General features: G+C 40.6%; 2 protein-coding genes across 7 annotated transcripts; both read left to right on the top strand.

Moving 5' to 3' along the window:
• The first annotated feature begins 6,106 nt into the window (after positions 1-6,106).
• Positions 6,107-11,384, top strand: LOC115011194 (scaffold attachment factor B1). Of its 4 annotated transcripts, none has more exons than XM_029436237.1 (7): positions 6,107-6,220; positions 7,037-7,159; positions 7,497-7,638; positions 7,763-7,872; positions 8,920-9,010; positions 9,622-9,810; positions 10,347-11,384. In XM_029436237.1, exons 1-7 carry the CDS (start codon positions 6,167-6,169, stop codon positions 10,472-10,474), a joined length of 837 nt encoding a protein of 278 aa, XP_029292097.1. In that variant the 5' UTR covers positions 6,107-6,166; the 3' UTR covers positions 10,475-11,384. The 4 variants fall into 4 exon arrangements, with proteins under 4 accessions (XP_029292097.1, XP_029292107.1, XP_029292115.1 ...); XM_029436247.1 differs by having other exon boundaries at positions 9,625-9,810; XM_029436255.1 differs by having other exon boundaries at positions 10,333-10,485.
• A 1,163-nt stretch (positions 11,385-12,547) lies between these two features.
• LOC115011629 (phosphoribosyl pyrophosphate synthase-associated protein 1-like) lies at positions 12,548-23,763 on the top strand. Of its 3 annotated transcripts, XM_029436787.1 has the most exons (10): positions 12,548-13,234; positions 15,489-15,541; positions 15,667-15,733; positions 17,134-17,306; positions 18,019-18,134; positions 18,287-18,342; positions 18,615-18,760; positions 22,182-22,252; positions 22,604-22,750; positions 23,287-23,763. In XM_029436787.1, the coding sequence occupies exons 1-10, from the start codon at positions 13,071-13,073 to the stop codon at positions 23,443-23,445; spliced, it is 1,152 nt and encodes a 383-aa protein (XP_029292647.1). In that variant the 5' UTR covers positions 12,548-13,070; the 3' UTR covers positions 23,446-23,763. The 3 variants fall into 3 exon arrangements, 2 of the variants coding, with proteins under 2 accessions (XP_029292647.1, XP_029292661.1); XR_003832600.1 differs by lacking the exons at positions 22,604-22,750; positions 23,287-23,763 and adding an exon at positions 19,792-20,214; XM_029436801.1 differs by lacking the exon at positions 12,548-13,234 and having other exon boundaries at positions 16,451-17,306.
• The last annotated feature ends 1,622 nt before the right edge of the window (positions 23,764-25,385 follow it).

The following is a 25,385-nucleotide window of genomic DNA, read 5'->3' on the forward strand; positions in this document are numbered from 1 at the left end:
CCTGACTGTGCCTGACTTCCCAATGTAAAGTCTATGGGGCTGAGTCCAGTATCCAGCTCTTATAATACATGCATGGCCCTGCTGCTGTTTTCCCAAGACATGTTTGCAGCATGTAACTCACTGTTAAACCACAACATGTCATTTTTACATGTCCTAAGCTAATTGCTTGCTGGCATCAAACTAAATATGATATAGGTCACCTAATATTCAGCCATGAAGCAAATAAGCATATTTCCCAAAATATCGCTTTCAAAATGTACCTTTTCTTTTTCTATAATTAAGAAATAATGTATTTATATTTACGCCTCAACACTTTTTCAGATGTCTTCTCAGCTTTCAATGAGAAAGCTATTAATTATCAAATTTGAGGGTTATTAATCCCTTTGTTTTAATTTTTTATTTCTGAATTTGAAGCTCAGTAGTTGTCAATGGCCACAGTCTCCACTTTTCTGCGATGTTGAATCTGACTTCTTACAGGAAGTGTAAGGAATGAGAGGAAGCTGCTTGTGAGAAAACATCTGCTCCGCCTGCTGAATTGTCCTTCAAGAAGACTCTTGCTGAATCCAAATCTGTAAACTCAGCCCTCAGACTGTAGTTTCATGTAATCTGACATTGACTTAACCCTCCAATTGTGTTCGGGTCAAATCTGACCGATTTACTACTTTCATCAATCATAAATATTTTGTTTTACATCAGATTGCTTCAAGGCCTTATGATATCCTCCACAGTAGGCATTTGAACAAAGACAATTGCTGATCACCACTTTCATTGAATTTTGAGTGGTTCAATCAACTTTGTACACTCACATACACACACACACACACACACACACACACACACACACACACACACACACACACACACACACACACACACACTGAACAATCAGGTGTCGTTTATGGGAACCCATTGTTCCCGCGCTCATGTGCCTATCCCCGTATATACAGCCTTTATTTGTGCCTTGCTCTCATTTTACTCTGTGAGCACAATGAGTGACTGATTAGGCCATTATCTGTCGGAGAGGTTCTTGACCAAATCTTTGAACCAGATGAAGTTGAAGTTGACCCAGAAATAAAGGAGAATGTCTCAGAAATGGAAGACAACATCGATCCTGATTTCGATCAAGACTTTTGTGAGACTGACCAGTCAACAGATGGCGAGGAAGAGGCCCCTGGGGAAGAGGCCCCTGGGGAAGAGGCCCCTGGGGAAGAGGCCCCTGGGGAAGAGGCCCCTGGGGAAGAGGCCCCTGGGGAAAAGACACCTGAAGAACCGACACCTGAGGTGACATTCCAGTCCAAGGGTGGGAACTTGCTCTGGTATTCATCCTCCCAGGACAGAGGAGGCAGAGCGAGAGTGGAAAACATTGTAAGGATGACGCCAGGGCCAACACGGTTTGCAACATCTCGTGTGGATGACATCAAGTCCAGCTTTCAACTCTTTTTACCAAAGTCCATTGAGGAAATTATAGTGGAGATGACAAACCTGGAGGGGAGGCGTGTGTTTGGGGACACGTGGAGAGCATTGGACCAGGTAGACCTCCAAGCCTACATAGATCTGTTGATTCTAGCAGGAGTTCAATCGGTCAAACAAGCGAATGACAGCCCTTTGGCCTGTGGTGGTGTTCCACAACTTCCTGGATGTGTCTGCATGCAACGCATATGTGGTGTGGACAGCGATCAACCCAACCTGGAAGCAGGGGAAATGTTTCAAGAGGAAACTCTTCCTGGCAGAGCTTGGGAAACCTTAGGTGACTCGTCTAATTCAACGGCTCCAGCACCTTCCCTGCACACCAGCCTCTACCAGTCTGGTTAGGAGTCTGCAAGCCCCAGTTGCTGCCCTGGCCACTCTCCCCCAACAAAGACAGGGCAGAAAAGGAAGAGATGCAAGCTCTGTGCCCCTTGAGACAATAAAACAAGCCTTACATGCAACAAATGTGATGCTTATGTTTGCAAGGCACACTCCGACATGATGCCACTCCTCCACACACACACACACACACACACACACTTGACTATTATTTTTGATGTTCTGATGTTCTATCAATTTTGGTCTCTGTTTTGTTTAGTTCTTTTTACAATAAATGTTAATTACGTTACAATGTTTTTATTTTCAGTGTATATTCTGAGACTGAATAAAGATGTCAAATGGGAAATGCCTTGTGAAGATTATACTTCAACTATCTCATTTCTAATAGAAGAGATAGGAGTGTTTTCTTCCTGTTCTTTGCTGCAGATAATATGTCATCATTTCATCTCTTTGATCTGCCTTTGTAAATGCTGTTGACATTTAGCACACCCATAATCGACGTGCAATGAACAAAGGGGGGAATACAGTATTACCACAAAACGCAGCGTGAGTGCAGATTTCATGAATACTGAAATGTGAAAATAATTATTGAAAATGGGCAACCTTGAAGCCTGATCTAAAATATATTGTTATGTCTCCAGAAACAGGATTTGTGACGGACTGAGGGCTCACAAACCTCCGGGAAAACTTTCAAAGTAACCTCGATAACCTCAAAATGAACCAAGCATGCAAACCTATATTACTTTTTGCATATTTTGGGACTAAACAATATTTACTTTACTTTTACACTGTACATTATTAATATTTTTGTTCACCTGAATGTCATCATAACAGAGTGTGATGACATTCAGGTTAAATCTAAATCTCTGTGTTTAATGTGCTGCTATTATTCAATGATTGAACTATGTGATCATTGTGGAGCCTGCAGTCTGTTGAATTGTATTACGCTACATTGACAGATGTTTCTATTATTTTGTACACCCAACGAGGGTAGACTAAACAGATTGCATTATTTGTAGCTAATAAACTGGCAACTGAGTGTACACCTTCAATTAAAAGTACAGGATTTTTCCAAACAAAATAATAACACTGCAATAATGGGAGAGCAGATGAACAGAAATGTGTCCAAACACAGAAACGTGCTTCTTTTTAATCCCGCAAAAGAGTGGAGAGGAGAGGAGGCAAATTGGACGGGTGTCAGAACGTTGCCAAGAGGAACAACTCTTCATGTTGATCTCATGGAGGTCAATCTGCTGTGAAGCACTTCTCAGTTCACTTCTTTGATCCGAGCAGGCCCAGGACTGTGTCTCTTGGCCAATTAACAAACCACTGACTTCTGAGCACTGAGGATACCAGCAGCTGGTGTGCAGGCAGCTGGAGCTTTCTATTCTCTCATGTGCATAACCAGTCGTACTGTATTATGACAGTGTATAGCAGTTGATGATGATTATGATGACATGCAATTTCATTCATGTCATTTGATACACCTTCCATGTTTTGTCTTACCACCCTCTGTCATTTTAAATAAACACGCTCTCTCTCTCTCTCTCTCTCTCTCTCTCTCTCTCTCTCTCTCTCTCTCTCTCTCTCTCTCTCTCTCTCTCTCTCCAGTCCAGGGGTTTCTAAATAATAGCAACACTCAACATCGCAGGCCTCGGTAATGAGAGTGTGGGCAGTACTAGCGCCTTTACTTGGAACGTTGCCATGTTCCATTAACTCTCTCCTAAAGTCACTAAGGCAGGAAACAAAGCTGATTTTCTCTCTTTCAAAAAAGCATACTCTGACTCATGTCACAGTCAATCCTCCCTGTACCCTCTCACTCACTCACTCTCTCTCTCTCTCTCTCTCTCTCTCTCTCTCTCTCTCTCTCTCTCTCTCTGCTTTCATTCCTCCCTCCAAATGTGTCCTCTAAACACTCTCCCCCTGGCATCTCTATCCAAACAATGAAATTATTACGATGTAGCAGGTTGCCAAGTCCTTTCTCTGTGTATCTCCCTCTCATTATGTCAGAAGCAACGTCATGCAAATGTGTGTTTGCTCAGAAAAATACCAAAGTAGCAATGACAGAGTGTGCGAGACTCTTATCCTTAGAAACATCGTCCTTCTCACTTCTCTGTCTTTTTATTTAATGTTCTTCTTAGTGTTTCACCTTGTGCTTCTTTATAATATGTGATTGCTCAAACAGATAAAGGAACATGTGACTCCTGGTTTCCCCCCTTCAGGCAAATTTGGCTGCTGAAGCTGAACTGATGGTTATTTAGTTTTAGCTTTAATCACAGGTCATGTGTCTTTGGCTCCAAGCCTAAAATACCATTATTTTTAAAAAAAAGTAATATATTGCACATGAGCAGAGATGACCTGAATAATAGACAGATGAGCATTGCAACAGGAAAAGCACACAGTTGTCCAGCACAGGATTTGTGGAGTTTTCATTCCAGCCTCAAAAACAGATGTTAAATGAAAAGATTATTCTAAATGTATGCCAGTCCAGACCAATGATAAAGTCCAGCATGCGCCTTTTGAAGTTCAAAGTTTCTCTGAAGCCTAGAAGAAGCAACGGAGAAATTAAAAAAAGTATTTCTTTAGCCAAAGCAAAGGACACATTTGTAGTTCAGATAAATATAATGAAGTACTTTCTCACTGTGTTGAAGGCAATGATCACCAAGACATCATTTTCAATTCCTAAAGCATCAAACCATTCACAGCAGTCAGAATGAGCCGTGTGTTTTAAAGGATATGTTGATCAATAAAATGAGTTCCTTTGTTTAGCAAATTCATTTTTCAAAGGCACAAAGTCCATGCCTAAAGGAAGAAAGGGTTTATTCAATTTAATATTTTGGTTCTCTAAATACCAAAGACAGGCATCCATAGACAGTTACTTATATGGGATTTGTGTTCATAATGTTTACTGCACACTAATGCAATGCTGTACAATAGCGGATGAGTTGTAGATTCTACAAAAAAGAAGATGTGTTTCATTAACATCTTGGTAACTGCATGAAGGATGAATAAAAGTATTCATTACCATTAGTTGGAAAAGATGCATAAGTGGATAAACGATAGAAGGATTAACCAATATTGCAAATCAGGCAAACTGAAAACTGAACTTGGTGGAGACTGAGAAGTTCATCAGACAAATAATAAGTGGTAAGTGGTAGTGGTAAGTTTATTTTCCATCATCAGCTAGTGGTCAGTTAATACTAAACACTGTTCACAGGAGCTCGAGTGCTTTTGTATTTTCACATACAAGTGCGTTGTCCAAACTTATACTTGAGCTTTAACATCTGTTGTTTCTTTGGATATCACATTGACACTGGAAATTGGAGGGTAAAATATCAAAGGCAAAACAATTTGTAATATGGCAGGAGAGATGCAGCGGCTGGTCAGGGTTGAGGGGGAAAAGTACAAATTTGATTCACAGGACAGGTTTGTGATTTTGAATCCTATAAATAAAATTGGCTTGACTTGGCACCTGGCAGCAAATGTTCCCTGGATCTTGGACTCTCCCAGTGATCTCTTTTCTGTTTTTTTCTCTGTCTTTAAAATATACGGTACACACAAGAATATTCAAATATCTATGCAACTTTTTCTTTTCACATGAGTTTGAATTTCTTTAGACATTTTGAACCTAACAGTGATAAATACATAGTGGGGCACCTACTGGCTGTTTTGCAGGAGTTTTGTGTATGAACTACAAACTTTTTAAACCATTTTAAATACATAGGTTAGAACAATTATATTGATTATAACTTCCTGTTAGGCTTTGGTTGCAGTCCATTCAAGCTGTGCATGGTCTCTAATGTAAGACATTTTGGAAATGAGTGGTAAGTCTTTAGCCACTTCGCAATTGTGTGTTTTATTTTTATTTTCAGCATGTTTTGAGCTGATAATGAGATGCTACTGCAATATTGCCTTACTGCAACTGCATAACTAATTTTAGCACATATGTAGCCTACTACTTCCAGCTGCTAGTTATTGACTAAAGCTTCTACTTTCTGCAAAATATTGAAAAGTTCAATTTTTGTATTTGAATTGCAAAAAAAAAGTGTAAATATTGCCCATTTGTCAACATCCTGGTATTTTCTCTGCGTGCTTCGACACTCTATAGCCATCTATGCTGTAGAAACATGCTCCCCCCTCAGTAAACGGTAGATATATTAACGGTACTCCGTCCTCTTCAGGGTTATTAAACAGCAGTTATATGGCTCCATCTTGTGATCATATAGAGTAAGTGCAGCTAAAAGTGGAGCGCGGTACCACCGTTTTGCCAGATCTGGTTCTCCGCCAAGTTGAGCTACACGTCATTAGGGAACATGTACTGGTGACTGGACGTGTGCAGTGCGCGTCAGGCGGTTCCCGGATGCACCAAACAGAAACATGGAACGGGTGGTGGTGGAAGTCCCGATCAACAACGGTGAGATACATTACCACCTCTACGTCTAACGCACCTTTCAACCACTTATATTAACATCTCCTAAACGGCGTTTGGTGCTTCTTTCGTTTCGTGCGCAAATGCTCCTCCTCCTCTGACGCGTGGTTCGGCACTGAACGTGCTGTAGCCTGCTGTGTGTACTGCTATCAGTGCTTTACAGGCTATTTGTCTCGTTTCTGTGTATACATTCTTGTAGCTGCAGATTACCGGCTGCTTGCACTTGTACACAGCAGTGACCGTGCTGCTGTCATCTGTCAAACTGCAGTTCTGCAAAAGACAAACTGCTGTCACATATTACCTCTCTGCACCAAAAACACAGGTCCTATTTATTCCCTAACATTACATGCATTAGATTACATGACATTTAACTTTATAGTTAGTACAAATACTAAGAAAACGAAATGCACTTTACCATCTGGCTTGTTAGTTATATGCATTGTAATATCAGAGATTGTAAAATAATCCACTGAGTTTTTTCTTAAAGACCCCATGCTCATCTAACAGAGATCAGTTTGATACAGCTTGTAGTCAATATGCCAGGAAGTATAAGGTTTTTTGTCCACTAATAACAGTGGGTGTCCTGGGTAACAGCACTGACATATACTGTATCTCTAATGCTGATAATTAGAATAATAATAATAATAGCAATAATAATATATATATATATATTTTCCTTTTCAAGAAGGTCAGAGCACTTCTGAAGATCCTCAGTGTGAACGATGGTTTCCTTATTTATTATCTCACCTTACTGTGTTTCTAAATATGTCTAGGCTCTATCTATTCTATTCCCAACTTCAGGTTTTTCCCTCGCCGGCCCCTCCACGACCCCACGAAAGCGCCAGGTGCGTTTCTCAGCGCGGCATGACATCATCCTTCTGCGGGAGGTTATTGCCCAGAACCCGTTTGCCTCCAAAGAGCCAGGTTAGTTCTATTTTTAAAGGACTGCAAACACTTAAAAACGGCTACCTGCAAGACACATGTAGACACTTCTAAATATTGTGGAGCTACAATGACATTTAATCTACAAAAAAATGTTCTATATCTATCTGAAACTTAAATGTGTTACTCAAACGGTTAGGGGGTTTCTTATTGAGCTACCATTTTAAAAATACATTCAACGACCATAGAAGAAGAAATCCATCACACAACAGAGACATAGACCAACATGATGTGCTTTGAATAAGAACATATGAAGTTAATTGTATATTTACTCCATACTACATATTCACATGAGTATGAACTTATTAATCGTCATCAGGACGGATCTGGGCCCGTGTTGGGGAGATCATCACTGCAGCCCTTCAAGATGAAAACTTTGAGGTGGATGCCAGGAGGTGCAGGGAGAGGACCATGCTGCTGTTGGACTACTACAAGAAACAAGACTTCCCCAGTCTGCGCAGGTGGGTTCAGTCACTAGGATCAAACTGTACTGTTTCCTGAGAAAATACCTGGATGTGTGGTGACTTGGAGATGTGCTCAGCATCACTTAAAGGTTTAAGGTGCGTGTGCTTTTGGTGTACTCAGATTTGGAACGGAGAGGTTGTACGCCCAAAAGGAAGATCTGCTCCATGAAGGTTTTGGAGCTGGAGGCTGAGAAGGGGCTCTTGGCCGGCGGTGAAAACACAAAGTACCAGGTGGGTGTTGTGTTAGCAGAGAAGAGTGGGTAAACATATGTGACACCACCAGCACAAGAGCTGTGTCTTTACAGAGGGTGTTTTAGTGCCCTTGAGCTGGTTTTAGAGGGGCAAATAGAGCGTATCAGTTACAGCTCCCATCACACAGCTTCATGCTGCAATTTCTTTATTCTGTCAAAGGCAGTACTTCTGAGTTCCAGACATTGTTCTTGCCAAAGATTAAATTAAGTGTACGCTTCATCACAACTGTTCTTATTTTACACAGACTATACTGTGTGTACTGTATAGTCCAGTGGTTCCAAACCTTTCAAGCTTGTGACCCCTTAAAATGAAGAAGTGTCGTTTTTGAGTATGTATATGTCTAGAATTAGTGAGCAGCTTCACCAAAGTGTGATGGTTTCATGTGAATAATTGTTAAAGGCTAGAAGAAGCAAATAAATCCGTCATTTTGTTAAGAGAAAATTCCACAGTATAGCAATTCTCTTCTTTGCTGTCTCATTAATAGTCTCTTGACCCTTCATATGTATGTCATAACCCCCTGGGAACCAGTGGTATAGTCTTTGTTTTCTGCCATGATATATATTATACAGTATGTTTTTAGCTTGCCTTGCACCTTCTATTTTTCATCCATAAATATAAAAGTCATCCCACACAATGTTATTAGGGTCAGGATGCCCATTATCTGACAACACTAGAGTCGATGCAGCTTGTTTCTGTCTCTGCCAGCGATAGTTTATCTGTTCTAAGACTTCATTGGAACTGAGGTTAGCCAGAGAAGTGGGACATCCAAGTCAGCAGATATTTTAATGTTCTCTGTAACTACCTGACCACTTCTCTTTTCTTCCTTTTGGTGGCATTCAGTCACAAGTGAACTAAAGATTGTAAATCTGCTTATACAGTACCACCACCACTATTACTGCTGCTAAAACTACTCTAGTATTACCATTACTATTACAACATCTATGGCTGCTGTTGGTTACAGTTGCTGCTGTCACTCGTAATACTTATTGTTGCAGAAGTGATGTTTAATGTTGATCATTTTTTCAGGATGATGAACTGAGAAAACGAGCCATAGAAGAACTAACTCTACCAGAGCAGGACAAACCCAACATCACCATCACACAAACACCCACTGCAGGTGATTTGTGTGTGTGTGTGTGTGCGTGTGCGTGTGCGTGTGCGTGTGCGTGTGCGTGTGTGTGTGTGTGTGTGGTTATCTCTATTGACGAGCTGGTGTTGACCTTGTATGGTAGCCACTGATGCTGTATTAATGTGGGTGAATGCTGACATGTGTTGTAAAGCGCTCTGAGTGATCGTAAAGATTGGAAAAGCGCTGTATAAAAGCAGACCATTTGCAGTCCATCTAGTACACTGTGAGGAAATAGGACATTTAAAGAGATTGATCACTTTCATTTATTTTCTACCACTGTGTTTGGGTTGCAATGGCATCAGGATGTTAACATTAATGTATTGATGACTTAATTGGTGGAAAGGTTGGCCCTTTGTGTATTGTACTTTTAATAGAAATGTCTGATGTCTGTGATTTATTCTGATCAGAATAAATAAATGAGCTAATGAAAGAAATGTAGATAATATGCCATCCAACACTTGTATTTTAAGTGTGAAACATTCATCTGCTGTGGTCTTGAGATGTACAAGTCTGCAGGAGAGTGTTTCCTACTCAAAATACAGACTTTTGGTGGAGCACTTAGAATCCATCAACCCCAAGCCTCAAAATTACTGTCACAGCAGAACCAGAAGAAGACCGAGAGGAAATGGCAGAGCTTTCAGCTGCGCCCACAGCCAAGCGGCCGTGCCAGTGCTGCTGCCAGACATACTCTGAGATTCTCAGTTTTCTGGAGAAACGCTCAGAGGCAGAGCAGCGGCTACGAGAGGAGGAGCTTTCACTGCGCCGGGAGGAGTTGGAGATTCAAAGGAGTAAGATTACAGAGTTGTGAAGTGTGATTTTAAATTAATATTAATAATGTAATAGGTTTCCTTAGATGTGGTTATTTCTATCTTTCAAAGTAGATTTTTCATTAGTTTTAGAGGATGATTGCGATCGAACATTTGTCACAGGTGTTTCAGATTAAGTTATTATAAGATTAATTTGAACTAAAATAGTTAATAAATGTCTTAAACAACATTTTTAGGATTGTAACTGTTAGTAAACTTGCTCTAAAAACGTTATTTATTTTCATCCTAGACACAATTCTGATAAAGTTTGAATTAAAGTCAGACTCATAATCATTCTGAATTTTCATTTCATTAAATAAATCTGAGAACAGCAGTACAGATGTCTAAAAACCGGCTAAATTAAAGCAAGGAAATAAAATAAGAACCATTACATTTTAAGAATGAACCAGTCATATATCAGTGACATTAAAATAATGTAAAAAACTGTTAAACTGTTATGCTGTCATCATACTCAACGTTCACAGAATTAAACATTTGATTAAGTTTTTTATTCTCAGGTAAGATCGCTCTGGAGAGGGAACGTCTGGCAGCTGAGAGAAAAGAGAGAGAACGGAGATTTGAGCTGGAGAGTCAAGAGAGGCAGGTCATCTTGGACCTGCTAAAAGAAAAGGTGCTGAAAGGCTGAAACACTGTTATCACCTGCATTTTAATGCAATCTTTTAAAAGAAGTCAAAGCATGAAATATGGGAAAACAAGATAGTTGATCGCTTAAAAGAGGAAGGAAACCAAGGAAACAGGAAGTGAAAAAAATCAATGATTGTAGGTTTTTACGTGCAGGTCATTGTTAAATAACCAGACAAAAGGGAGGGCAGTAATACAGGATTTGCATATGCCACAACAGCCAAACAAATGACTAATCTTGGGAGTGTCCAGGCGTACAAAGTACCAAAAAAAGATATTAACCTGCTGACCCATATCAATCCCAACAGACACTCCCTGTGTGTTATTACTCATGGCACAATCTGAATGAATTGCTGCAATTGATGGAGTATCACCTAAGAAATGGAATGCAGAAAAGGGTGTGGTGCTGTGTCTTAGGTGTGTTGAGCCAAATCAGTGGCTCAGTTTTTCAATTCGATGATATTTTGATTAAAATAGAAGCAAAACTACAGTGTATTTTACTGACTGGTAAGCACTTTTATACTGCATCAATTCCCGCCATTAATTGAGCGTCCATATTCTAGAGATTATACAGAAACAACTTTTTTAACTGATGTCTTAGGTGATCTACAGTCATGTTGCTATAAGATAGTTATTAGTCAAATGTATGCCCTCAGTTTAATGTGTTATACCCAGGTATAGTTAACTGTCATTGGTTAAAGTTGCAATATTACATAAACATGGAATTCATGACAGGAACACTTTTTTATTACATGTTCTACTGACTTATTACACTTGTTACGGTGACCTTATGTATATTGTTCATAAAAATGCTATTTTTCTTGAAGTCCACATAGCATATCCTAAGTTATATAAAATGAAAGAATGTAAAGAAAAACTTGCTAATTTCTATTCTGAAAATAAATAAAAAATGTAGCCGTGTTTGTGTGAATTCATAATGATCACCACCAGGGGTGTCAAACTCATTTTAGTTCAGGGGCCACATGCAGCACAATTTGATCTTAAGTGGGCCGGACCAATAAAATCACAGCATAATAACCTATAAATAACGACAACTCCAAATGTTTCCCTTCGTCATAATGCAAGACGAAGGGAAATGTTCAAATTTAATGAACTATCTTTTTACAAAAAATTATGAACAACCTGAAATTTCTTAAGAAAAAAAGGTGCAATTTCAACAATATTATACCTCAGTTTATAATTTACACATGTTCATTACAACTGACAGATCAGTGTATCTACAAAGGCACAACACATTTAGTCACAGGTATTTGGAACAATACTTTACTTTATGATCAAAACAACTAATTTTTACACTTTGCAAAGTCATCCCGCAGGCCGGATTGGACCCTCTGGCGGGCTGGGTTTGGCCCCCGGGCCATATGTTTGACACCCCTAATTTACACTCTTCAACTTGCTACAAAGTGAGATTGAACATGACTCTGGTTGGCATTCTGGCACTATGTGGTTTAGAAATGTTAAGTTCTTAAAACTTAAGAACAACTTAAGCACTTGCACTATAGGCCTACTTTAGCATTACCATTTCAAGCTACGTTACACTTTTCCTTGGACTTATTCCTCCACTCAATTTATCAGAAAGCTGTAGTGACTACTCTGTCGGTTCAGATTTCACATACAAAACATATGATCAGGTAATGGGATGCTTGTTTAAACGACCTAAAAGTACATAAAGTGGCAAAAACTAACACCTCAATCATTAATTCTGCATCATAATGCGTACTCTTTCTTTAAATTACTTGTAAACCAGCACAATACTTTAATATAATAATATTCTCCGTTGGGCGTAGACACTAGTCCCTCAACCAAATAATTGCCCTACTAACTTCTCTAACTTAATTTACAGCGCTGCGTGTAATGGTATTACATGTAGGACAAAACTATTTTGCCATCACTACCACATATTTTGGTCGTTGCACTTTAAATGTATGTCATACAATTCACACGCCCTGATTGGTCACAAATATATCGTACACCCCCTGTGTTGTTTCAATCTAGTCTCTGATTGGTTCTCTTTAAAGTCACTCCCTCATTTCATCCACCCAATGCTCGTGGCGTTTTCTTTCCTGCTTGCGGTCGCATTGCAACACAGTTTACAAGCAACATTGCATGCTATCAGCGGAGTTGTGAAGTTATTAAACTGTTGCACCGCCCAAGACAGTTTTTGGTACATTTCAGTTCGTCTTCATGGTAACATAAACCGGTGTGTGTGTGTTCTGGAGACGGTAAAAAGTCAGTGACCCGCATGGAAACACAGCTCAGCTTTCCATCTTCTGTAACAGGGATTTTTGTGTAGTGCTGGTCGATGTGAAGAGAGTTGTTGACTCGCTAACACGAGCGTTGCTCCAGCGTTACATGTGGAGCATGTGCGCATTGTTATTTTAGTTTATATGCAGTGTGGTACACAGCTTCAGTAAGGTTTGTGCTTTCTTACTTAAACATGCGTCTGTTGGAAGTCTAAACCACTTATAGTTTCGTTTTTGTGTGTGTGTGTGGAAACGGCTCTTTAGGTAGTTGCGGACGATTGTTACGGTTTTGGTGAAACGCAACCAAATAGCCTACCACGTTGATCCCAAAGCAACATGCCTATAAGTCGTTTTGGGTGTCACAGGTCTCTGGTCGCTTACTCTCAAACCCCAACGTTGTCGTACGGTTACAAGAAAATGAATGTTTCAAGAAGTGGCTACCGTGTTTTTTCTGCTAACTCCACCACCGCCTGCACCGAGCTGGCCAAGAAGATCACAGAGTAAGTGATGTTTAACTTTACAATACCATAACGATTAATGCCATTTCATTTTTGAGATGATGTTGAGGATTGGCCTGTCTTTGATACCTGCCATGTCCGTGACAGTACACCTGGGAGTCATAGCTGCAGGTCACCTGAGGCAAATGGGTGTGTATTGTTTTGATTGTAATGCAGTTCAATTGGGCTACACACATACACACATACACACACACACACAGACACACACACACACACACACACACACACACACACACACACACACACAAGATGATGGTCATAGCACAACACATTGTGATAACATAACATTCGTAAGTCGTAGGAAATAACATCCTGAAATTGCAAAATTATTTCTAAAAATCATGAACAGCGATACAATGGGAGTGTACATGTATTTGTTGTACATGTAAAAGTCTGCACTAGCAGGAACAACAGCAGTAAAATAGGTATTGTCTATACTAAGGGAACAATAAACCTTTACTTCTGCAAGATAACGCTTTCCTGCGTGGGTGCTTGTTCTCATATTGTAAAAACAGTTTGGTTATCTACATTACCAAACTTTTGACTTGTCACTTGCAATAATGACTTATACTGCACACCACCTTTAGGAGTTGGTGTCCTTTGATGACCTAAATGTTATTTCAGTGCATTTTCCAACCTAAAAATGATCATAAATGAAATGTATGTGTGGCATTAACACGGTCCAACTTTAATACATTGAATGTTAATACAAAAATGTAATAGCAATGTTAGGCTCCTTTTCATTTCCTTTTTAAAAGTGTCATCACAGATTACCAGTAAGAACACAATATGTGCAACACAAAGATGAAACATTTGTCGTCTTAGATTGTCTTAATGTGTGTTTTTGCCTCCTGGGTGTTGGCTTGGGAAGTTCAAAAGAGCTGTCAGTCTGAATGACTGATTAAAAGGAGCTCACTGTGCAGATACTTTGTCAAGGGAGGAAGCAGGGCACGGGTACTGTACACTGGATGTTACTGTGGCAGCCACACATGTTTTTAATAGGCAATGATTCATGAGGCATTTAAATGAACATTGTAGTAGAAACACTAGTGAAACCAGATAAGATGCTGACTGATCTGAAAATAAAAACAATAGGATGTATATGTTTGTAGTCCGAATGAAACGGAGCTCTGCGAACAATAATATCTTCTCTTGTTGTTGGCCTACTGAAATCGGGGAGCAGCCATGTTTCTCCCTACTCTGCAAACTTGTCAGACAGCCAAGCACAAGTTGCATTGGTTACACGGTGGAAAATGAGCTTAGCTTTCTCAGTTTTCACTGTTTGGCAACATTGCAGAATGTTATTAAGGATCTTATGTTGCCATTCTGGAGCCAAGTACAGTTTTCCTGTGGAATAACAGTTGAATAACAACATGAGCCCCACAGAAAGTGTTAACGACTAATGTTAAATCTGCTTTATTTTTAAGTCTATGTACGGTAATGCCTCACTGAATATGACTAATAGAAAGCAATTTATGAGATAATACTTCAAGGGCATGTCGCATATTCTTTGAATGTCCTTTTTTCTACTTAATTGTATCCTAGTGATTATAGATGAAGGCATTGCATCAAATGTTGAAAATGCGGTTTAGGGATGTAAACAGGGTTATGTTCATGGCTACAGAGGCAGAGAGGCCTGTCTCGTCTAACCGGATCCCTATTGACTGTACTGGCAAAGCCTTCCACTGTCACCAAGCCACGCCCTTTTTATAGTTGTGAGACTGTTTGGTTTTAAAATGAACAGCATCATTTTCTGCCTAAGGCGACGCTGTGTTCATGATGCCTGAGCTTGTTCAGACTTTGCCTTCATAGAACAGGATTGTTCTGCACTAAGAGTCAATATCAATAAGCACATCGCTTTTTTGTGGCTGTTTTGATGTTTGTTGTCTTTGAAGCTGGTAACAGATCAACTATCACTTATTTACTCTGCTGAATTTAACAAAACATTTGTAGGATTCCTTTATGGCGGCCACATTCCCACCCCCCCCCCCCCCCCCACCCCCAATCACTCCTATGAATAGAACAGCCACAAAGTTTGCATGCCACAGCTTGCACAGTTAGAAAAGTTATCCTACTATTATTGATTCGATCATAGTTTTAATTTCTTCAACATGTTCGCTTTAGCCCTTTCTGCTGCTCACAACAATAAAAACAATAGTGTCGTACACGCCAGAACATTCACACACTTCAATTGATGAAACATGTAAAGTCGTGTGTTTGTGTTTGTTTTCCCCAGACGATTGGGTGTGGAGTTGGGCAAGTCAGTGGTTTATCAAGGGTCAAACACAGGTAAGTTTGATAAATATCCTCATCTCCATAACGAGTGTCCGGTTAATGAGCTGTGGTTTAGTGTCGTCTCACTTGACTTTGCACTGAAACCCACAATGATGTGAATGAATGTGTTTTGTTTTTAGAAACTAAAGTGGACGTGAAAGAGTCTGTCCGTGGACAAGACATCTTTATCATTCAGACCATTCCCAGGTGAGACGGAAGGATGCTCTTGATGCCTTAATGTTAACAAAGAGTCCTAATACTATGTGTAATGTAATGAAACCAACTCTGCAACTTTTACAGCCTTGAATTTACTGTTTGGCACTCATTAGCCTCACATGCATGAAATAACAGACGGACAAAGTTAACAACTTAACGGCGAGGTAAATTGAACATCTAGCCAGCTGAGGACCCGGATATGTTTCTTAGGAGACGGTGGAGGCAAAAGCAGCTAAAAGGAGAGTGAATATTCAACCTAAATTGCGAGTTGTCCCGTAGCACGACTCCATGTATGTCTGTGTGTGATGGATGGTTAGCCAGGACAACTGTGTCTGCGACCAAGCAGCCAAAGAAAATGCAGCTTTTAACGTATTCTTTCCCCAATGACTACACTGTATTTACATAAGCAAATGCCATTCCCTACTGGCTGTCACATACAAGGATTATTTTATCACACAAATCTGCAACCCCAGCATGACAAATTCCCGTACAATACTTTTAAGTGTGTACTTATGATTGCAATTCATTCACACGACTGAGAACCTGTGACAACATAGTGTTTGCAAAAAGTATCTCTGCCATTACACTCTCAGGAGCTATGCCAGTATACTGCACTTGTGAGTACAGGCCAATTAACTGAAAGAAGTCAAACTATTTATACTTTGCGTACTGTTACTCTGGTAAATGTGTCTTTTTTTTATATTCAAGAATCTTTTAGCTGGTTGAAGTCCAAATGATGGCCACTTCACTTCTACCAGTTGGCTCTGTTTGTCCTTGTCAATCAGATGTTTGCTATGACGAAGAGGAATACTCTGAAAGATAACCAGAGGTCACAGGAGGCGACATCAGCAGTGGGATCTCTAGTTTCAACAAGCTGTCAAGGCCATAATGGCTACATACAGTATCCTGTTACACCAACAGCTCTTTGCCTTTCTAAAGTAGTGAAACTGCCTAGTCATCAGAATAACAAACATCATCGCAGACATGTCAACTCAGTTCAGAGCTTTGGTTTCCAGCCAGTGGTGATAATGATTACAAAACGTTCAGGAATAAGTATTCTGTTCCTGGAAACTCCTTTTTCATACTGAGGTTTTGTTTCTTTTGTTTGATTAATTATGATATAATGGCCAGTAACCTTCGAGGTGATCTTTGGCATCGGGCGCAGAGGAAAAGCGGTTTAAGGTGGAGTCTAATATCTGGGCACGTGAAAAGGTGTCCTTTTATGTACAGCGCTTTACTGGGTGATTAACTTGTAAACAAACATTTAGATTGTGACTTAACACATCACTTCTGTACCTGTGTGGCAGAGCACATGCCCTGACTCATTGCAGACCGACACAGCTGGTTGTGTGATATGTCACATCTTTTGAATTTCCTGTGTTGTTTCTCAGAGATGTCAACACGGCCATCATGGAGCTGCTGGTTATGGCTTACGCCCTGAAGACGTCCTGTGCCAAAAACATCATCGGGGTCATTCCATACTTTCCTTACAGCAAGCAGTGCAAGATGAGGAAGAGAGGATCCATTGTCTGCAAGCTGCTAGCATCCATGTTAGCTAAAGCTGGTATGGACTGTGTGTTGTGCTGTAATGTCCTTTTGTCACAATTGGTTTTGTATGTATACCCCACTGAATGAAAGCACTTATACAACACGTGCCCTGTCCTTTTTAAGACGGGGTCACACATTAAGACGGTCAATTATGAATATGATTTTGTTGTGACGATTGATCGGACAGAGTTTGACCTGGTCTGTTAAAGACGGGGTCAGTTGGTGTTGACCGTCGGCAAATAGAATCATATAGTTTGTGCGGATTCAGTTGCTAGCTGTTGGCTGACATCCATGTTTGTTTTGGCAAAAGAACACGCAACCAAATTCTCGCGGGATTTGCAGGGTCGTCCATCACCAGACTGTCAAAGACTTAAAGAAATCTGTGCAAGTTGGTGGGAACTATCTTTATGTTTGGTTTGTCCAGTCTTTGTAGGTTTCAGCTAGTCTGCAGGTTTGTCCCAAGCTCAAGCTGCAAAGAACAGAGCCACTTAGAGCCCAGTATAAATTAGACAGTCTGAAAGTCCTGTTGCATAATTAATGTGTTGGGCAGAGACCAGAAGAGGTATTGAATTGCGCACCACATTACTTATAACTATCTTGCTTTTTATTCTGAATACCATGAATGCAAATATATATTTGTCTACCATGTGGCGCCAGAGAACTCTGTTCTTTGTGTTCCAAACACTGCAGAAATGAGTACTGAACCAACTCGTGTGTCTGTGATGCAGGGCTGACTCACATCATCACCATGGACCTCCACCAGAAAGAAATCCAGGGCTTCTTCAGCTTCCCGGTGGACAACCTGAGAGCTTCCCCCTTCCTCATCCAGTACATCCAGGAGGAGGTGATGCGTTACGCTCGACACCGCACAGTGTCACAACAACTGTACTTCAAAGAATGAGTTTTGGAACTCATTTATAGTATAACTTAACTATTATATAAGATCAAATGTCAGTTTTTTTTTTAGCATTGAAAATAATGTTCATCTTTCCTCAGATCCCAGATTACAGGAATGCTGTAATTGTGGCAAAGTCCCCTTCAGCTGCCAAGAGGTGACTGGCTCATTAAGTTCTCTCGTTGCATTCTCTGTTCAACACGAGTGCATCGCTTCTCCGACTGTCGAAGTAGAACGTTTCTTTCTTTAGCGTCATATTCTTACTGTGCTTTTGTCTATACATACCACCACTTCATCTTTGTAGGTATGTACAAGCCTCTCTGCAAACTTCTTTCTTCTCTTGTATTGCCTGCGTACCTGTTTGTATGTGGTTGTGCGCACCTCAGTTTCTTTGACTCTCGCATGTGTCTGCGTGTCCGTCTGTCTCAGAGCTCAGTCCTATGCTGAGAGGCTGCGCCTCGGGCTGGCAGTGATGCACGGGGAGGCCCATCATTCAGAGTTGGACATGGCTGATGGACGACAATCTCCCCCCTTGTCCCGCACCACTACAGGACACACCGGCCTTGAGCTGCCATGTAAGACACACAATACAGCTACATACCTGCTCACTAGTTTCATCACACTACATACTTGTTCACTTTTCTGATTGATTCTGTGTGACTGGTTGGATGTAAAGAAAGTTGCATTTCAAGGTTATGTTCCCTCCTTAGTAAACTTGTACATATTTCTCCAAACCTGCTCTTCTCGGTCCGGTGCCTCACGAAAATGCATACAAGCTGAAAGCCATATGCTCATCATTTGAGACGACTGTAGATTATTAGTACAAAAAAAGAGGATAATTGTTTGAAAATGTATTTTGCTGAAGTATTAAGCTCGTCATTAAGAAAGCCATAGGAATGTAACTGTATGATCATCAGCAGGGATCTTATTGATTGTTAATGGATGTGAAATGATGGAAGGTTTCCCCCTGCAGACGGGACACTTTCCTTTTTGTAACAACCTGCATGAGTCGAGGCTTCTTAGCGCCTATGAACCGGTCTTGGACAAATAAAGAGAAGCTGTAACTACTGGATAGTCCAGCACTTTCGTTGGGTGACGTGGAGAGATAGATTTCCGACAGGGCGATTAGAGTGCTTGAGTTTTAAAGCTGCGTGGTCATCGGACTGTGAGCGGCATGAATGCCAAGGTACAAGGCCATCTGCTGCTCGTGTGTCTGTAGCAACAGAAATCATAAGCCCCACTTTAGGTCTCTAAATCGTTAAGCAGCACAGATGTCTTGGGAACCTTTTTGGGGGGGATTCTTGTTCTTTTATTAGACTCAAATACCCCGGAGTAAGGTCCAGTAGCAGAGCTGACCTTCGCTCACAGAATTCTCTTAAAGCTGCCTAACATGGCCAGCTTAAGACCAGGGTAATGCCCCCGCTGACCCTGCAGTAACACACACACACACACACACAGTTTTCTCAGCATGTTTTAGGTCTACCCTGCCGCAGGCGTTCTTGTAGCCAGCTGTGAAATACTGCAGGCAGTGACTGACATCGCCCCTCTCTTTTCTTCCTCAGCCGGATTTATTTCCCTCATCTCATCCTGTCTTCTCTCTTTTCAGCGGAATTTACCACCATCCTCCTCCTCCTTCTCCCCCCTCAACTTGGAGATGTGTTTTATGACAACTCTTTCTCTTCCCCTGCCGGAGCTGGATCACGCTCATTCCATCTCTCTCTCTGTCTCTCTCTCTCTCTCTGTCTCTGTCTCTGTCTCTCTCTGTCTCTCTCTGTGTCTTCACACATGTCTTGAATACGTGAAATGTCAACTCATGGTACAGAAAGGCTTCTTACCCTTAAACACAGCTGCGCTGGGGTTTATAACCGCCTCCCATGAAAACCGTTGTTTTGGATATGACTGATGTGCTCTGTAATGTTTTGTCTGTTGTCTGTCTAATTGTGTATTAATATCTTCTCTACCATCCTATCTTTTGACATCGCAGACAGGCACAGACATCAAGCCACATTCCCTGGGCTAGAGCTCCCAAGTATGACCATAACGCTTGAATCCATTTTGTGCTTCCTTTTGATGCCTCCCTTGCAAAGACTGACTGAATGAGTTACTGAGGGCTTCCACACCATTTCTGAACATTCAAGAGTCAAAGTGACAATGATTTGTGTGAATTGTATCCGTTTCATCTTAGGGAGAGAGAAAAAACACACCTTTGCTTACCGTAAACGAACCTCCTTCCTGGAGCTAAATCAAAGCTGCTTTGAATACTCATGTCATCCTTATTGATGCAAGGTATTTCACCCACTAACCCTAGCTTACCGTTGAGCTTTTAAAATAATTTAGGTCATAGAATACCTTTTTTCTTAGCCAGCACTTTTCAACAACAGATTTGTTTTACCTGAACTCGTCATGCGAGTTTACATCTGGGTCCTCAAGGACTTGAAACACTTGGAACATGCCCGTCCCATGTTTACCCAGACTGTATACAAGAATGTTGCCAGAGTAGACTTCGCTCTTAAAGCCGACTGGTTTCTGTTTCGATGACCCGCAGTGTCTGTTTAAGTGTCTTTTATTTTTGACGAGGGGAAAGTAAAATACTTGACATTGTTTTAATGGCAGCGGGCTGCACTGTTCTGATACACTGAAGCACACTCGGATCATAAGATGAAAATAGTTTTTCCTCAAAGTGGCAATGATAATTTTTTGGAAGCCCTCAGTCTCAATGGATTTGGTTCTTGTGAATTTAAGAATTATTACAGGAGTGTGAAACTGTGCAATGGACAATTTGACTTATGTTATCTTAGTCACGGCAGATGTGTAATCCTCAATATATTTAAAAAAGAATATGAGTGTTCATGTTAGGAATGAATGAATATTCCTAACATGAACACAATCATGCCACGTGATCTTACCCATGCCTGACATTCATGATATATTTTAAATTCTGCTCATGTTTTCCATTTCTACATCTTTCTGCTTGATACATTTTTTGTTGTGGACTCTGATTGTCTTTTCGTTTGAATTAGGTTTCCTTGTATTTGGTTTCTAGGCTTCCTTTTTTTAAACCCAAACATCTGTAACCATTCAACAAGTTTTACATTTGAGTTTTTGCACAGGGGCCTTGCTGGATGGTCTTGTGATGGATTTGCTGTTTGGAAGAAGGTTTTTTGGCATGGTCAGATCCTCAGTGTGGGGGACCTTACAACTCAGGTGTGATGGGTAGACCTGGATCGATTAATTATTTGAAATCCCTTCAAGTACTTGAGACATTTTTACTAAGTGTTACGTTACATTTTCATTTATCTGAAGCTTTTGTCCAAAGTGCAAACAAACATGAAGCTGTAAACTCAGAATGGCAAGAATCTTGCAAGTACATTAGCTTCAAATACGCCAAACCAAGTACAAGTGCGACATACAGAAATGAGAAAATAATTGAATACATTTATTTTTTATTATTATTGCCCACGGTGCAGTCGAAACAGTCTGCGACGGACGATTTGCAGACTTTCTGCTGACCTGTGGGGTTGAGAGATTTTGGAGGCTATAAATAAACTCCAAGACAAGTTATTACGTAACATCGACATTGTAATCTGTTAAAATAGTGTTTGATTCGATTACAAATAATGATCGATCCTGGTCTGTGGTTCCTAAAATGAGGCTCTGCTCTACACCCACTTGTTCACCTACTGCTATACCAAAAGCAGCCACATGTAATTTCACCCTGTAAACTTATTTAAAGTCTTAATTTGGATTCACAAATTTCTCCCACATATAACTTGGTCTCAACAGCCTTCAGTGGACTGCAGTTATTGAATTGGTGCTGTGGTAGCTGGACGCTTGCTGGGGTAGAGGGGTTTTGCATGATGTTTGCAGGTTTTTAACTGAATCCCTTCTCACCAAATCTCCCTTTTACCTCACCTCAAGAATCCGTTCCTGATTGGGGTTACAGGATAGACCTCACTTCTTCTTTAGAAAGTAACTAACTGTATCTCTGTCTTTCAGTGATGATGGCAAAGGAGAAGCCACCCATCACTGTTGTTGGAGACGTAGGAGGCAGGATCGCCATCATTGTTGTAAGACAATTCTTTAACTTTAAAAACAGTTTAGGAATTCATTCCTCATATCGAAACCTAGGAAAACATCTGTATCAGAAGGATGAAGTGTGAGGAAATGCTTAGACCTTTAGGTAATCTTATGTCACAGTGGAGGAGGAGAGTTTCACATATTAATCATTAAGTTAACTTACTATTATATGCAACGTGTGGCATTTGTTGTGTCAGTGAATTACTGATCCTTCTCATGTCGGTGGAGAGGGGGGGGGGGGGGGGGGGGGTCTTGACATTAAGTATTCCAGCAATCTAAATGTATGCATTTGACTTATTATGTAACGTGTGTAACGCCTAACCCTGTTGCCATTATCTCAGGATGACATCATAGATGATGTGGAGGACTTTGTCGCAGCAGCAGAAATCCTCAAAGAGAGGGGAGCCTACAAGATCTACATCATGGCTACACACGGTCTGCTTTCTGCAGATGCACCAAGACTAATAGAGGAGTCTGCTATCGATGAGGTAAAAGCATGTGCGGGTCATGTCACTGAAGTTAACATTCAAAGGTGCATGGGGAAATATGAGTAGAAAGTTGACTATTCAGTAAACTAATCTAATTAATACATTTAGTAAAAATCTGTAGCACAAATACACACTGTAGATCAGCATTCTGCCTTCCTCCTCAAAACATGAAAAACATAATTAATCACTCCTGCAAACATTTTTAATGTTATCGGTGTTGTGACGTATCCCTCCTATGTTTATTTATGCTCAATTTGTGTGACATTTTATGCGCGTCCTCAGTGGTTATCTCGTGCCTGGATTGTCTCAGGGTTATCATAACACAAAGCTCATGACCGACAGACTTGACCTTAAACAGTGTGATATCCTCTCTACTTTTGCCTTGACTCTTGTCAGTGTTGGATTGTGGGACTTTTCCCTGAATTCAGCCTCTCAACAACTGAATTAACGAGCAGTGTGAGGAGTAGGTTATTTGGGAGTCATAACAATGAATGAGAAAAAGGCTGAAACGAATGACTGTTGTATTGTGCCTCCAGGTGGTGGTGACCAACACTGTACCTCATGAGGTGCAGAAGCTTCAGTGTCCAAAAATAAAAACTGTGGATGTCAGTATGATCCTGGCCGAGGCCATCCGGCGCACCCACAACGGAGAGTCCATGGCTTATCTGTTCCGCAACATCGCTGTGGACGACTGAGGCAACACACACACACACGCGCACACACACACGCACACCGATGACCAAGATAATCCCAGTGTTTTGCTTTAACCTGTTTGTTTTACTGATAAAACACAGAAACTAGCTGTATTCACTGTGTGTGACATGAAGCAACTCAAACACTATTCCTCTGACATGTTACATACTGGGACTGTACACACAACTCTTAACTGTTTCACTTCACTAATGTATGCTTCCTACCGTCTGAAGACATAAATAGCACAACATATTGTATGAAGCGCGTCCTCTCAGTACGCTGCAGAATTTGGCAAATAAAAATATTCTTGGGTGAGTAAAGTTTTCTCTCTTTTTGTTTAAAGTAGTCTTAATTTAAAATAACAAACGATGAGTATCTAGCACATGAATAGCAGGATGCATGTAGGACAATGCCACAGGTGGCAGTGGTACACGTATGGTTTGCATTTTGCATTGGAAGTGTGAAGACATTTCTGGAAGTGTCAGAAATGTGCAGTTCAGTGGCTTCACACCTGAACTGAAACCTTCAGTAGCAGTTTCAGTCTCAGCTGAGGCTGCTTGCTTTATGAAGCATGGAAAAGCATGACATATCAAACTGCAGGCTTCAGCTACAGTTAGATGAACATGCTCCTCATAAAGGTTGTGCATCGCTTGAGGGGTTTTGTCATTTTGTTTATGTGTGTTGTTTATGTATCAGGAAGTACAGTATGGTGTAGGAAGTGTTGTTTCAATGTGGGCAGGGTTCCAGGATTTGATAGTAAAATAAATGATGCGTGTGTAAATGTGACACAGAAGTTACGTTCAACTTTTGCCTCGTAAAATAATGTTTAATGCCGAAGTTGACCAATTATGATCATAATTCTCCCCACCACTGTAGCTATACAATATGTAATCGATGTATACTCTGACTGGAATATAATTCAATAAATACATTAGTTAGTTTTTTTTTTTTTATTAATTTGAATAGGTGACTAATATACATCAAATACAACAAATAAATATGAATCTTACACATTGACATATGACCCGTAAAGGCTCAGTCAGAGTAAAAAATAGGCGTGTGACTCATGCTACAGTTATTTTTACTCTTCTACAGAAGCAGGAAAAGCTTTACTACTTAGTTTATATGCAGGCAACACAGAAACTGCTGACATTTCATCACACACTCTATTTAATCTCGCTGTGTTCTGCCCAGGACCCTGAACTTGTTCTAAACGCCTCAGAGTTTCTATAATCTGCTGAGGAGCTTTGACCAAGTCCAGGGGCGAAGACATCTGAGAAAACGAGTCATAACTGTATGAATGGCTTCCCTCACGGCAGTTAAAATCATCTGCCCATTGAATGCTAGTAAAAGTAATACCAAAGTAAAAGTAGTGTTCATGAAAATTACTCCAGAAATCCTCAAATATCCATCTCAGGCGTAAATTAAAGTAGAACTCTGCATTACGAGATAACAAATCCACACACCTGCGTGACTGAAGCTCCGAGGCCTCCTTCCCTTCGCACAAATGAACATGAGTGGAGTGCGGAACAATGTTTTAAATGTGGACTGAAAGAGGAACTGCCCGCAAACGTTTACCCGGCCACTTCCTCAAATTAAAACAGGAAACTTTGTTCAGTCTAATCTGATGGAGAGGAGTGTGTGGGGGGGTGCTTGGACCTGAACAATTCAACTGTCTCCGCTCCACACATTGCATTTAGGGGAACCGTGCACAGCTATTTCAGGAACTGCACCATGATCCGTTTTGTAAATTGTACTGCTGAACTGTTTAGTATTATAATGTTGTGACGCTCAAGGTTTTTTCTGCTTAACTTTAACTGCTGTCCCCTCAGGCCTGAAGCCTGTCAGCAGAGTTTACACCGCTTCCTTAATCGGGATGTCCCACTTGCTTTAATCTGAAGGTAAAGCATTTGTAAAGCATTTGTAAAGCATTTGTAATATT

Source organism: Cottoperca gobio, chromosome 1, assembly GCF_900634415.1.
Source record: "Cottoperca gobio chromosome 1, fCotGob3.1, whole genome shotgun sequence".
Lineage (NCBI taxonomy): Eukaryota > Metazoa > Chordata > Actinopteri > Perciformes > Bovichtidae > Cottoperca > Cottoperca gobio.